Source organism: Rhamphochromis longiceps, linkage group LG8, assembly GCF_057381845.1.
Source record: "Rhamphochromis longiceps isolate RC_006_pf linkage group LG8, R_longiceps_female_GT1.1, whole genome shotgun sequence".
Classification (NCBI taxonomy): domain Eukaryota; kingdom Metazoa; phylum Chordata; class Actinopteri; order Cichliformes; family Cichlidae; genus Rhamphochromis; species Rhamphochromis longiceps.
Genome location: NC_140564.1, coordinates 29756171 through 29770307, shown reverse-complemented (window position 1 = coordinate 29770307; position 14137 = coordinate 29756171). Strand labels below are relative to the sequence as shown.

At 39.4% G+C, this 14137-nt stretch overlaps 2 protein-coding genes across 3 annotated transcripts; both read right to left on the bottom strand.

The window, feature by feature from the left end:
* Nucleotides 1–1716: 1716 nt before the first annotated feature.
* arl4d (ADP-ribosylation factor-like 4D) lies at nt 1717–4561 on the bottom strand. Its single transcript, XM_085416964.1, has 2 exons — nt 4441–4561; nt 1717–3518 (listed from the first exon to the last, which is right to left on the bottom strand). Exon 2 carries the CDS (start codon nt 3404–3406, stop codon nt 2801–2803), a length of 606 nt encoding a protein of 201 aa, XP_085273090.1. The 5' UTR covers nt 3407–3518; nt 4441–4561; the 3' UTR covers nt 1717–2800.
* Nucleotides 4562–5496: 935 nt separating this feature from the next.
* tmem106a (transmembrane protein 106A) lies at nt 5497–13940 on the bottom strand. Of its 2 annotated transcripts, XM_085416962.1 has the most exons (8): nt 13568–13928; nt 12290–12453; nt 11908–11971; nt 11613–11766; nt 9895–10035; nt 9758–9801; nt 9582–9635; nt 5508–7097 (listed from the first exon to the last, which is right to left on the bottom strand). In XM_085416962.1, the coding sequence occupies exons 2-8, from the start codon at nt 12444–12446 to the stop codon at nt 6986–6988; spliced, it is 726 nt and encodes a 241-aa protein (XP_085273088.1). In that variant the 5' UTR covers nt 12447–12453; nt 13568–13928; the 3' UTR covers nt 5508–6985. The 2 variants fall into 2 exon arrangements, with proteins under 2 accessions (XP_085273089.1, XP_085273088.1); XM_085416963.1 differs by lacking the exon at nt 9895–10035 and having other exon boundaries at nt 5497–7097; nt 13568–13940.
* Nucleotides 13941–14137: the final 197 nt, after the last annotated feature.

The following is a 14137-nucleotide window of genomic DNA, read 5'->3' as shown; positions in this document are numbered from 1 at the left end:
GGCACGCGAATAGGTAACAAGTCATTATCTCATCATGTCAGGCAAGACAAATACAGGCCAGGAGCACACCCACGCGTAGCTGAATGGCAACTTAAGAGAGGATTAACACCAAGTGGGAAAATGAAGCCGACTCTGAAGTGCCAAAAACTTTTTTCCACTACTGGCCACCAAAGGCTAGCTGCAAATGTGAGTCAAACCCTGTAGACTCACTAGCTAAAGAGGCCTGCAATAGAACATTATAAAGTATGTTAACAGCTTGTATAAGGTATGTTTTTGGATAATGACTGATAGCTTTTTTCTAACTCATCCACCTGAACACTAGAGTTATTAGCACGACTGCTTTAATTGGCAGGTGTCCTGACACAGGCAGATGGAGCCAATCAGGGTCTGTTAGGCCTTCCTTCCACTACTTTGAGATATTAAACTGAACGTCTTCACTGCATTTTTGCTGTTGGTGCCTTATGGGGCATTTTTAATAGATTATCTGACAAATAATATGGAATACTGTGTGATTAAAAATCATCCACATTAGCTGGAAACTTAGCACTCCACCCTCTCATATAAATCTTTGGGATCGGTGACAGTGGCCAAAATGGTGATGCTGAGGTTTCAGCATACGGAGTCTAGAAAGCAGCGGGTGACATCATAATGGTAACACCTATCTTTTATATACAGTGTGTGATCAGAGCTAGTATTAAGTACAATGGAACATTTCTGATATTTGCTACAGTAACGATGAACTGTTAGATGACACATCAGAAACAGAGTGCAAAAACTCTTAAAATGCCAGTATAGTGAAATTTAAATAAAAGAAAAGGTCTCTGTGTTTTTCTTATTTATCTCCTGGATTTATGAAAACAGGTTTCTCATATTTTTGACAGCAAGAGACAAGAAGCTCACGTATCCTTTGACTCGATTCAAGATGCCAGATATTTTTTGCCATTCTTTGAAATGCATTTTTATCAGTGGTATTATTTATTTTATTTCATCCCAGGGTCACTAAACACATAAATGTGAGACTAACATTAAAATAAGTAGTAAGACGAGATGGCTACAGTCCAGTTGACTTCCAGCAAGAGTGCAACAGAGCATCTGCTGTACAGATGGCCTCAGGTGATCCAGCCCCACATGACCACAAAATCAACAGCACAACTCAACCAGCTCACCTCTGAGCCGTCTCACCACTAATTGATGCAATTAAACTGTCAGCAGTAGGTGGAAATCCAACTAAACGGATTGTTTGGTCTTGTGTGGGGGAGGGGAAGAGGAGGAGATCCTCCCCCCTATTTTGGTAAGAGCACTGAAATGGTATCATCTGTTAAGGTAGCAAATATTTGATGTAAAGAAATACTAACTAAAGCTTGTTTGATACTAGATTTCGGGGGACTAATGCAGATTTTTGGCAAATTAATTATTCTGGCATCAATATGCATTGGTTGATGTATTTTCTCTTTTGTGTGTGTCAACAAAGGAAATTTAATATTCACTGTCTTTCAGCTCCGTCTGCCAAGTTCTGGGGGAAATATGTTTCTTTAGGTGCTTAGTGCTGTTTGGTGCTCAGCAGGTAGCAGAGGCATATTAAGATATCACAGGCCCCGGGGCCACAACTTTATCAAGGCTTCCCAGCCTCTTTCCCAAACACTTCTCAAGTGTTTCCCAAGTTGCGCAAACATCAGCAGGACTTATTTTTCATACATACAAATGCATCAACAGTCAGTCATGGCTGCAGTTTAATTATAGTTAACAAAGCATGCTTGTCTGTCCAGTCACGCCAAATAGTGATTAATGATGGATAACTATGCCAAATCTGCTGTCTGTATTGCTGTCCATGAATAATATTAGTTTATCTAATTATCAGTTACAATAAAATGTGTTTTCACCGAGTGTTTTTTGAGGTTACCTGCAATATTTTGATTTGATCACTGAATCCACTTGGACATTAAAGTCACGGCTACAGATGATGTTCAAATATCACTGTAGAAGTGGCCAGAAAATCTCAATATTGAGGTGAATTTAGAGCTGAGAGATTATGCGTGCCATGTAATCCAAAAGGTTTAACTCATTCCTATCAACTACCTTCAAAATACAAAGATAGCAATGTATGTTCTGTACAGTGCTAGGTTTATTAAGTCTTCAGTTTACAAAAAAATTACAATTTGTAAAAACAGTATAATTATACAGTGGTAGCTAAATTTGTATATATATGTGTCTATGAAGGGAATGCACTTAGGATCTGTTAGGAATTAAACTAAATATCATTGGTGCTAAGTGAGCGCTGGACGCTGTTCATTTACAAAAAAGAAAAAGGAGCCTCTGTCCAGTACGAATACATATACACTGAATAAATATTTTGAAAAAAGATCAGTACATTGTGGAAGAAAAACAGCAATTTAGTGGTACAGAATCTGTGCAAGCCTTTCGAGGAATATAAGAACGTCATTTTAAGTAAATCTTCTTCATCAAATGGGAATGTGGCCCTCTGTGAGTCCTAAAGTGAGCAGGCAAGTGTCTTCTCAGAAATCTTCTTTAAAACAAGTGTAGAAAAGCACTTAGTGAGGACTAACTGCTTCAAGGTTTCCTTAAATCTATAAGCTGTCTAAGGACAGCTGCAGAACAAAAACAATGTCAATACCGTTTCAGTTATTATGAGCAAATCCATTTCTCCGGACCCTCAGGCCGTGTGTAATTGTTGTTTTGTTGGCACAAATTGCTTTCCCATTAAAGAGGACCATTAAGCCTGGAAGCATCTGAGCAGTGTATAAATCTCTGGTGTATAAAGGCCACAGTGTGAACCGGTAGTTCATCTCTTCCTGTTCCTGTTGTGCTTCACCATCTTCTTCCTCTTCAGGATCATCTCATAGAGTTTCTCCAAGCCCAGCTGGAGCCCCTGACCGTCCACAGCGCTGCAGCTCTGCACGTGATACAGCGTGTACATGCTCAGTTCATGAACAGAGAGCAGCTTCTCCACCTCGCTCACAGACAAGGCCGAGTCCAGGTCCTGTTTGTTGGCGAGAATTAGCACCGGGACTCCCTGATTCTCTGACGTGCGGGTGATCTTATGGAGCTCCACTTTGGCCTCCTCCATTCGCTCCACCTCGGTGGAGTCCACCACAAACACCATCCCGTCTGTCCTGCGAGTGTAGGACTTCCAGAGCGGACGCAGCTTGTCCTGCCCACCCACATCCCAAATCTGGAAGTTTATTCCACGAGATGCCCCAACTGCCACTTTGATCTTCTCTGTGTTGAAGCCCTTGGTTGGGATTGTTTTGACAAACTCCTTGAGTTTGAGCCTGTAGAGCAGAGAGGTTTTTCCGGCCGAATCGAGGCCAATGACAACCACGTGTAGGCACTGGAAGCTTGGCAGGAACGGCGTGCTGGGAGCGATATCAGTCAGCTGGTTCCCCATGACTCCAGCCAGCAATTCACACCTACTTAGGTGAGGTGAAAGATTCCTGTTTTAATCCGTTCTCAGTGGATTGGCATTTGGTCCCTGTCCAAGATCAGATGGTGCTTGAGGCCTTATCAAAACACACACACACAGGCTGGGTTAACATTTAATTAAAAGACAATGGGTGTTTAAGGAATGTTTGCAAACCAAGCTGCACTTAAAATGTTTCGCTACTACCGAGATGCTTACTTTACAATAGCAGTGTGTGTGTCTTCGAAATTTTAGATTTCAAACTATAAATGTGCCACATTACAGAGCTAAACATCAGTTAACTGGTGTCTGAGGTAATGTAGTTTCTTATTTGCTAAGGGTTAATCCTCTTAAGATTGTTAAACCTGAAGGGCTTTTCCTGGGCCAGATTGATTTGAATGCAGCCGATGGATAACATGTATTCAGGGGGTCTCTCTGCTGACTGCCTATAAGGACTGCTTCAGCTGCACTAATCCGGTTGTTGTTGACATCCTGATACCCATCAAACAGCTGCTGTTTGGACTAAATAAAACCATTACATGTTTACAAGGGCAGGTTTTATCTTGTTTTTTTGTTTTTATTTTTTACTTTGACCTCCCCCCCCCAAAAAAAATAATAATAATAGTGTGCAAAGACTTTCTGTACTCAGCTTGCACAAGCATTGCCCTGTCATGTTTATTGACAGATGTTTTTATAACCTCGTTGTATGACTGTGTGTATATATGTGTGTCTGTGTGTGTGTATGAGGAATAATCCACCTTTTTCTCCAGTTTTCTCCCTCTCCTGCATGAAATCTCACTATCTACCTCATGTGACGACGTGTTTATCCTGATCGATATACCGCAAATAAATTTAAGAACTTCAACATCGTCTACCTATTGAGCTTGTAGGAATCCTGATATATTGGATTGATTGGATAGGATAGGAAAATAAAACATGCATGCAGTTTGCAGAGCCTGCACGAATCCCAGCATTGAAAACCGAGCCTGACCTCTCCTCTGCATATTTAAAAACCTTCCTACCTTTTTAGATGTTCGGTGAAATCATCATCCACAAGCGATAAACACGGCCATAGTTCACAACAAGCGATCTTCGTGTTCTCCTCCAGCAGCACTGAGAAGCTCCGGAGAGACTCGAGCGCACGGCACCTTAAGCCCGGTGACGTCACGGCCACCTGGAGGGTTGCTGCTCCGCGCCCCCTGCTGGTGCAGCAGTGAATTGCGTGCATTCGGGGTGTCATGACCAGCAAACACTGATGCATAATAACGTGCATATAAAAATTATTACAGTAAAACACCCCCCAGTGTTACTCTTTCTTCAAGTGTGAGCAAGTGAAAATGCATTCATAAAACATCTACACAAGAAGAACAAGTGTAATTTCAAATACACGAGTGAGTTTGACCACGTTCCTTTAGTCTTAAGAGGTTGTGAACATAGAGTGAATAAAATTCAATTCCTGGGTGTTATAACAGATGACAAAGTTTGCTGTAAATCTCACATTAAACATAACCAAAACATTTGAAATGGTCATTTGTGTGTCTGCAAAAAGTCTTGCATATGCTTTTCAGAATTTGTGGGCATGCATTTTACATGTATTATATGTTTTTTAATCGACCTGCCTCTTGTTAATGGGTCTCATTTGACAAAAAGAGGTCAGTGGAACAACCTGGTTAAATTAATGATTTCAAACAACTTGCTAGTTAACTAGCTCGAGAAATATCTTCACATGTATTGGTCTGATCCCCACCCCAGTAACAGCAGTACTGTTACAAAATACAATTGAGTATTTATTGGTTTTACTGGAATTTTCACACTTGCAGTGGTTCAGGTTAGACCATTAACTTACAGAGACTCCAGAGTGCCATAATATTTGCATGTCATACTACTGCGTGAAGTGTGTGCCCATAGAGTATCACTCTGCAATGATACTTTGGGTCCACCTTGTGTAGAGTCAATGACAGAGCAGGAGAAAAATATTGGTGACTTACTGTAGGTAGGGCGGACACTGGGTTTGGAAAGTGAAAAAAACATATATTTTTATTGTACATATTTAGACAATTTATACTTTTTAATTAACTCTAGTTAAAAACATGACAAAAAGCATACTCACTAAAACCAAAAGGATTCGGAGAACAGCAGATGAAATAACAATGATGGGTAAATAACTAAGTACGCCCTGTGATACAGTAGCTTGGACACATGACCCCGCATTTGACTCTAGAATATGTTGGTATACAGAGAAGTTCATGGTGGACTCACTGATGGTGCTCAGGTCCAATGGCTCCAAAACAAACCCAAGACATAACCCCTCCACCACCGTGCTGACAGTGGGTATGAGATCTTTGTGCCGATGTGCTGTGTTTGGTTTTGGTTCAACTCTGCACTCTGAATTGTAACCAAACATCTCCACTTCGGTCTCGTCTGTAAAAAGCACATTGTTCCTGAAGTCTTGTGGTTTTCTTCAAATGTAACTTTGCAAACCTAAGCTGTGCTGCAGTGTTGTTTTTTAAATCGATTTCTTCTAGAAACCCTTCCAGACCGGTCATACTTAATAAGTATGTCTCTAATTTTACTATCATACTTTTAACATGTTAACTGAGCCCTGCTGAGTCTGGGATGTAGCTCTTGGCACTTTTGCAGTTTCTCTGAATGCTGCGCGGTCTGAGCTTGGGATTAATTTCCTGGGATGTCCAGTCCTAGAAATATTGTCAGTTGTCCACAGTGTTTTCCACTTATGAATAATCTTTCTCACTATAGAATGATGGACTGACCTTATAATTCTCTCCAGGTTTGTAGGCAGCAACAATTGTCTTTCCTTAGTGCCATTGTGATAACACACACCTGATTGCTTCAGACCAGAAAACAGCCAAAACGTCTTCTTTTATAAAGCTGGTCACACTTGCTGATGATCAGTTAATCAAATGCATTTGATTAGCAGCACCCAGCTGCTACTGCTTCCCTCTCAGTTCCTATCAAAGCAGTAAAGGTTTCACAGGACTGCACAGAGCCATGTGACTGTCACATGACTGTCCAAGGACTATCACACAAGACCTTAAAACGAGATTGTAACTTTGGTTTATGCTTCTAAGTTTAGAAATTAAACATTATACCTGCATATTTTTCTGTATTAAAATTTTTAAGTTAGCGATATAAATATGCACTATAGTGTGACAATGGAAAGCTGACCTCAAGACAACCTGCTCACACCCTAGTGTTTAAAATATCATGAAGAAGCAATGAATGAGGGAAAAATGAAAACATATAATATGTAACATTAACCTTTACAGTTTAATAAAGTGCAAATGACCAACAATAAGGAGATCTATGGTCAACACAGTAGTACACACGTGGTCGCGTGCACACACACAAATTTAAAGACAATTTAAAATTGGTATGACTTCAAAATCATTTTTACATTTCACAAATTGTGCATTTTACACATATGCATGTTTGAAGCGTCAATATTTTTACATTATAACACTGTAGTGATTAATTTAAAGTCTTATTATGTGTTAAAACAACAGAGAGCAGTTATCGTGTATAAACTGCAGATTCAGTACACTGAAGTCATATTCTCACAGGATGTGGAATTGTTGAATTGGTGCCACAGTCAATATACTCAAAGGTCTCCACGGACAGCTGCTCCGTGTGCGAGAGATACGAAATATTCATTGTCATTCTGAAAAAAGAAAAAAACATCTTTGTTACATTTTCATATTTCACGTCTGTGCTAATTTTTTTTGACTTCGTTATAATTCTGGGTTTATTGATGGGCGTTCCCTTCAACTCTAGGAGCATTTTAGTGTCTTTTAGCTGTTACATCCAAACTGATTCTCTCATTGGCTTTGTTTTCAGCCACATCAGCCAAAAGAGCTGCAATAAACCCGCTGTGCTCTGCGTAGCCAGCAATAAACAGCTGACAGACAAAGCTAGCAACCAGCTCGTGAGTCTTTCCAAACAAATCAAACAGATCTAAGATGAAATAAAATCCCACCTGACCATCCTTTTTTTTTTTTTTTTTTTTTTTTTTTTAAGTTAACATGTTCTTTATTTCTTTTTTTTTCTTTTTTTTTAAATCCCACCTGACCATCCTAAGAATCAGCTGATTATTTTTCTAGGGCACAAACTTTGGCATGCCTTCATTAAAATACCAAAATCCAGAGTGTCAAAATAGGACTATATAAGAAATTATTTTTGCACAGAAGGATCCAAAATGAAGATAAAAGGAAGAGTTTTCATTTTCTGCAGCTTGTTTTGAACAGCCACCCATCCCGTACAGTGACATGATCCTTTGCATTCACTTTTCAAAGGTTTCTGCAGTGAATTATCAGAAAACAGATAAATCACCCAGATTACCAATGCTTTTTGTCTGTTTCTGTACATCACAGACATTAAGTTGGTGCAGTTTTGCTGTTGAAACTGCGATATATCGCACGTTACTGATGCTCAAATGCTGAGCAAAAATGTGATTCCTGTGGATAGCTCTCGTTCTTATGAAGTGGTGAGGACTGAAAAATGCTCGAAAATATACTCATCAGCCACTTTTTAAGTACAAATGTTCAACTGCTCTTTGACCCAATATCACAGCAGCATTTAAGCATGTGAACATGGTTAAGATGACCTGCTGAAGTACACACTGAGCATCAGAATATAGAAGAAAGCTGCTTTAAGATGCTCCCTTATTCACAAGGCTTCTCACAGCAGGTAGCTCCATATGTTTTAAGTTGGCAGATTTCTTTTTTATGCCAAATCTCCCCAAAGGGATTTCTGTCTCTTCCCAGGATTAAACGGAGGATCTGTTACTCGGGTGAATTTGTAAACCACTACACTACGGAGCCACCAACATCTGAACAAATTGCTTTGAATGTTGGAGCCAGATGTTACTAGGATTTTTTTTTTTTTTAAATGAACATCTGTAAGGTTTACAGAGAATGGTTGAAAAATGAGAAAATATCAAGTGAGCAGCAGTTCTATAGATGAAAATGCCTTTTTACTGCCACACGCCAGAGACAAATGGTCAGACTGGAAGAGAGCTGTAATTCAAAATCATTCGTTAAAATCAACCAAGGTGTGCATGAAGCACCTCTGACTGTGCAACAGACCACATATTGAAGCAGATGGGATACCACAGCAGCCCAAAAGGTGTGCTACCGAGCTACCCTGCTACCCAGTGTGGCACAATCCACACTGGAGTTTAACTGAGAACGGGAAACTGAGGCTACCATTCCCACCAAAATTGGACCACAGAGGACAAACATTGCCTGGTCTGATGAGTTTCGGTTCCTGCTGTTACATTCACGTGGTAGAGTCACAATTTGGTGTAAACAACATGAAAGGATGAACGCATGGATCCATCCTGACTTATATCAACACAGTGGTGTAGAGGATAGTTTCTTGGCATACTTTGGGCCCCTTGGTAACAATCGAGCACCATTTAAATGCCTACATGAATATTGTTGATGACCATGACCATGACTGTGACGAATGCTGTTTGGTTTCCTTTTTTTAAGCAACTTAAAAACAACATGTACATGTAGTCAGTACAATCTATTTGAACTTTATTCTTTCCATCTATTTATGAAACTCAGGGTAGTACGCGAGGGGGCTGGAGCCCACCCCAGAATATCATAAGGTACACATCTGGACAATTCACCATTTTCTCACACAGCTAACAGACAAGCGCACAACCATTCACACCCACCGCCAGTTTCAAATCATAAATTAACCTAAACCCACGAATCTACCTACACAGAAAGGTCCTGGTTAGCCGGTAGATTCAAACATAGGACATTCTTGCCACCACACCACTGTGCTACCTGTCTCTTAATTAGTCCAGTTAGCATCAAAGTTCTGAGCCACTGAAATCACTGAATGAGCACATTTCTCTCGAACGCATTTAAGGTAAAAAGCAGCTCCTCAATAGCAGCACTGTGACTGTCCTGTGGTTTAATTCCAAGTTCACTGAATTTCAAAGGAAAAACTGGACTTCCAGGAAGACCTTTCATGTCCTTCAGATTAAAAGATTCGACTTTGGCTTTGTGAAGAAAAATAATTTTGTGGTTGTGGTTTTTGTGCACAGCGGAAAAGTGAAGCTTTTAACATTGTGGGTTTAAAAAACTCAAAAGTGTCTCTGCCTCTTCCGCTGACAGAGGTTGACACTTACTGAAGCTCCAGAAATAAGGTGTGAATCTTGATGCTGCTTGACTTGCAGTAAGAGCTGAAAGACATGAACAAGTTGTGCTGAAGTCAGACATTTAAACAACAACAATGGACTCTAATAGTTTTTATCTTGAGATGTTTTTTGATGTTATGTGCTGAGAACAAAGATTTCTTTCTTACGCTATGCCTTCATCTTTAATATCCAGGCCAACTGAAATTACATTCTGTAAATTATATCAGAGGACACAGAGATAAGATGTTAAACACATGATAAATGCTGGATATCAACAGGACCTGTTATCCAGTCTGAAGCTTACAGATTTCAGTGATCTGGGCTCGATTGCGGTCATATTAGTGATCTTGTTCTTTCCCATGACTGTTTGACCAACCACAGCCTGAATGCTGAAGTCGACAATCTGAACTGAATAGTAGTTAGTGTTGGTGATGTTGATGAGATTCTGCAAAAGGAAAAAAATCCACAAGTCAAGTGCAACCGACACACCTGTGCATTATTAAAAAGTGTCTGGGAATTTTAAGTGCCCCACCATCTAAGTGGGGCAGTGACCTACTGTACCATCTGTCATGTGAATGCAACGCAAGTGCTTCTTTGTGGATAGTGTTTTGATAGAGGCAATAAAAAATGTGGTTGTAAAAATATGGCTTAACTCGTTTACAACTATGTATGAGGGACCTCCACTTGTTAACACACACTAGTTATGTTATGCTGCTTGTTTCCAACTAATTCTACATATTTTTATATAGAATCGGTCACCAAGAATTCAGAAATATTAATCCCAACTTCAAAACTGTCAGTCCCATTTTCTAATGTCCATTTTCAGAGATTAAAAAAAAGCATGCTTAGAGCCAATCAGGGTTTAGCATAGCTCCTGTAGCCATAGTCTAATGCAACCGATGGTGCAACAGCTATAATGGGAAGCAACGTCTGCAGGACATACATGAGTCATCAGTTAGAACTTGACGTTCATGTTATTTTAAAACATGTTACAAAGGTGAGTCATTTTCAGATATTTATTGACTCTCAAAATCCAGTTGCCTAATGTTTATCATGGCAGAAGGTTCAGAGGTCACCTCCTTCCTTTGTCCACAGATTTGCAGAGATGTGGGTAAAAGAGGGCAGAGACACTGCATGACAAATCCACAGTAATAGGAGGAAGTCTGTCATCAAAGCAGACAAGCATATATATACTGTAGTTTACTAGTTACACTTAATTAAGCTGGGCAGATATTCACAAACCCCAACTTACATTTTCTATTCAGTTCATTGAGGTTTGAAGGCATTTGTTTATGCTCAGCTCTCTTAAGCTCCTCCCACAACATTTCAGTCAGGTTGAGGACTTTGACTAGGCCACTGCGACACCTAAATGTTTTCTTTTTCATCTATTCTGCTGTAGATCTGCTGGTGTGTTTGGGATCATTGTCTTGTTGTGCGACTGAATTTGGCCCAAGTTGTGCATCTAGCAAAAGGACATTGTTCTAGGAGTCTTAAATCTTAACTCAAGACATGTTGCCATGTTCTGGTCACAGAGAATAGGTTTTCTCCTGGGAACAACTCATATTTTTCTAATTTACTGTCATGAACTTTAATATTTAACATGCTAACTGCAGTCTATAGAGTCTGAGATTTAGCTCTTGGATTTTTTTGGCAATTCCTGTTAGCATTGCATAGTCAAATGTGATGAATTTGCTGGGAAATAAACTTCTGGAATGATTGTAGATTGTAGCACTGCTCCAGGGCTGCAAACTGCCAAAACTGCACAGTGTCCTGTGAAAACATTGTTTTTTCACATGCCCATATTTAAAATTTAACTAAACTGACTTTGTGGTATCTCAAAAACAGTGATCAAGCCAGTCATCATTTGAATTATCGGACTATCTCTGATTAGCCTCACAACTGGGATGCTAATGCCCACCTAGAAACATTAAGTGCTGCCCAGATGTTTGGCTGCATACAGTGTTTTTTGGTTACTGTAACACCAAAACTACTGATGAGCAGAGTGATTTTCAAATTACTTACTGTGACGTCCATTTTAACTTCATCTGGGATGAAGTATACTGTGACTGATTGTACAGACACTGGGGTGAGGGTGACACTCCGTGGGAAGAGGAAAAAGAGGATCAGACAGCAAATAAGGAGACACAGGCCCATGGAGATGCAGACATGCAGCTTCCTGAAACAGGGATATGCAAAATTACATTTTAAATAGAGCAACAGTGCAAACCATAAACACAAAAATATTTCTAACTCGCTTGTTCAAAACTGTAAAAGCACCCCTCACACACACACATTCATGTACTGCTATACTCCTTACGTGCGTCTGGGTTTCAGCCTTACATCATTACACGGTATGACGGCAACGAGCTGGTCTTCTTGTCCTGCCAGTACAAGATGGAAATAAAGGTTTTGTTCTTACCACAGAAATGATGTGAAAGTATCTTAGCTGACACCAGCACATAGCCATGTTTTTAAGACTCCTTCAGTCAACTTGCTATTAAATGTGAAATGAAAGTAATTTGGAGAAGAAGAAGTAAACACTGTGTCAGTTTTTCACGACTGGTTCCTCTAGTTTTTATCATGCATGGGAAGCATTCAGCAGACAATGATGTCAAAGCCTTAAAACTCCAGTTAAAACAGTGGAAAATTGACAATAAAGACAGATAAAAGCAGATTTTTCTTCACAAAAAAAGGCCAACCTCTGGGGATTCGGCCAGTGCCACGGCATGTGGGGCAGTTGTCCCCTGTTGTGTTTTCATCCATGCTACCATATGGAGGAAAGTGCTTCATTCCTTTCACCTTCTCCATCTTTTTTGTTACATCAGGATCTCCTTTATTTTGCTGCTGTGCCACCATAGCACTCCTGAAAGAAAACATCCAGTAAAGAGCATGTTAAAAGGGCAAAAACCACAGTTTATAACTCGCAGTAAACAGAAGTGACTGTTGCCCAGTCAGCTGTTACTCACCTCCCTCACAAACCTTGAAATGACCAATAAATGATGCTTATTACTGCAATACATGTTAGGATGTGAGCAGAATCTACAGTGTGGGAGTGATCAGAACCTCCCTGAATTACTTTTATGTTTCCTGTCTCCGTTTTAAACAATGCTTTTTATGCTTATTTGTACTAGAGTAGCTTTTGAAGTTCAAAATCATTATACCAGGCCTTCCTGAAGACCCTCAATTCACATGACAAAACCAACTTTCAACTAACCTTTCTCTGATTGGTTGCCTCTAGTAAACAGATGGTGGTCAAGACTGACACTACACAGTCATAACATATAGATAGATAGATAGATAGATAGATAGATAGATAGATAGATAGATAGATAGATAGATAGATAGATAGATAGATAGATAGATAGATAGATAGATAGATAGATAGATAGATAGGAAGAAGTCAAGACATTTGAACTCAGATGACAGATGTTAAACTGGTTTGTTGTGTTTGGTTTGTGCTGTCCTGCGGAGGCACAAGTATGCAGGAAGTCTCCATAAAGCCACACTAAAACAACAGTGTGCTCTGTGTTTTAGAAACAGTTTGTACTCAGTCATAAGCTGAATATGAATTACAATTTTTGCCTTTAAATTACATATTTTAAACTTATTTCTATATGAAAATGCAAATAGCTTGTTCTATTACTCAGTATCCTGTGACTCTATAAACTTTAGATATAATAAACTAGATAAGTGAAGAAAATTATTTGAAATACAATAAAATGGTTTATTCAGTTTTCTGTGAGTGAAGATTACAAATTGTATCTGCTGTATATGAAAGACTGATCGTTACTGTGCAAGGCTTGAGTGTAAACAAGTATTTAAACACTAATTAAGAAATAAACGACTGAAAGTATTACTCCTAAACGTAATGGATGATTCTGAAGTCTAAAATTATTAAATGTATTATTAATTTAACAAAATCACAATTTTATATGCAATACAAATTAAGTTAAAAACCTCATCCTCTGCAAACTCACCTCACAGCTCACAATAAGTCCAAATATCATTCAGGATGAGCACATTAACGCTGCTAGCTCCTTTATGATTCAGCTTTTTCAGAAGCTACATTAAGACCGTGGTGCAGCTGCTTCATATACACACAATGTACTGAGTGCAACACTTCCTTGTCTTTTTATGTGTCACTCATTTCCTGATCACATGTGCTATTATCCAGCCCTACTATCATACCATAAGCTACTCAACTGGGTGTTGACACAATAATTTGCATATCAGCTAACGTGAACTATCTTTAACGTTGTGTCGTGCCATGGTCGTTACTCACGACCGAATTTGTTTCCCCTGCGTCGGGAGCGCGCACTGGGCACGGAGACCGGATCCAGCTCCAAACAACTAGACGTGGAATAGTGACGTTTTACTTTTGTGAAACACATTACCGTTCAGTTTGTGGGTTACAACAGGAAATGATTTACATTTCTTGTTCTCACGTGGTTTCGGATTATCTCAAACCGAGGACGTTTTGCCCAATAAGAGGATAATCACGTGTAAACTCGATTCATATAAACTTTAATACTCAATATAACACTTCT

What these genes read in the sequence shown, in the direction of transcription:
- arl4d (XM_085416964.1), bottom strand. Translation starts at nt 3,406, where the DNA reads ATGGGGAACCAGCTGACTGATATCGCTCCCAGCACGCCGTTCCTGCCA.
- tmem106a (XM_085416962.1), bottom strand. Translation starts at nt 12,446, where the DNA reads ATGGTGGCACAGCAGCAAAATAAAGGAGATCCTGATGTAACAAAAAAG. An exon ending in AAGTTAAAATGGACGTCACA is followed by an intron (nt 10,036 to 11,612) that starts GTAAGTAATTTG and finishes TTCCTTTTGCAG; the next exon opens with AATCTCATCAACATCACCAA. An exon ending in AGCCCAGATCACTGAAATCT is followed by an intron (nt 9,802 to 9,894) that starts GTAAGCTTCAGA and finishes TATAATTTACAG; the next exon opens with AATGTAATTTCAGTTGGCCT.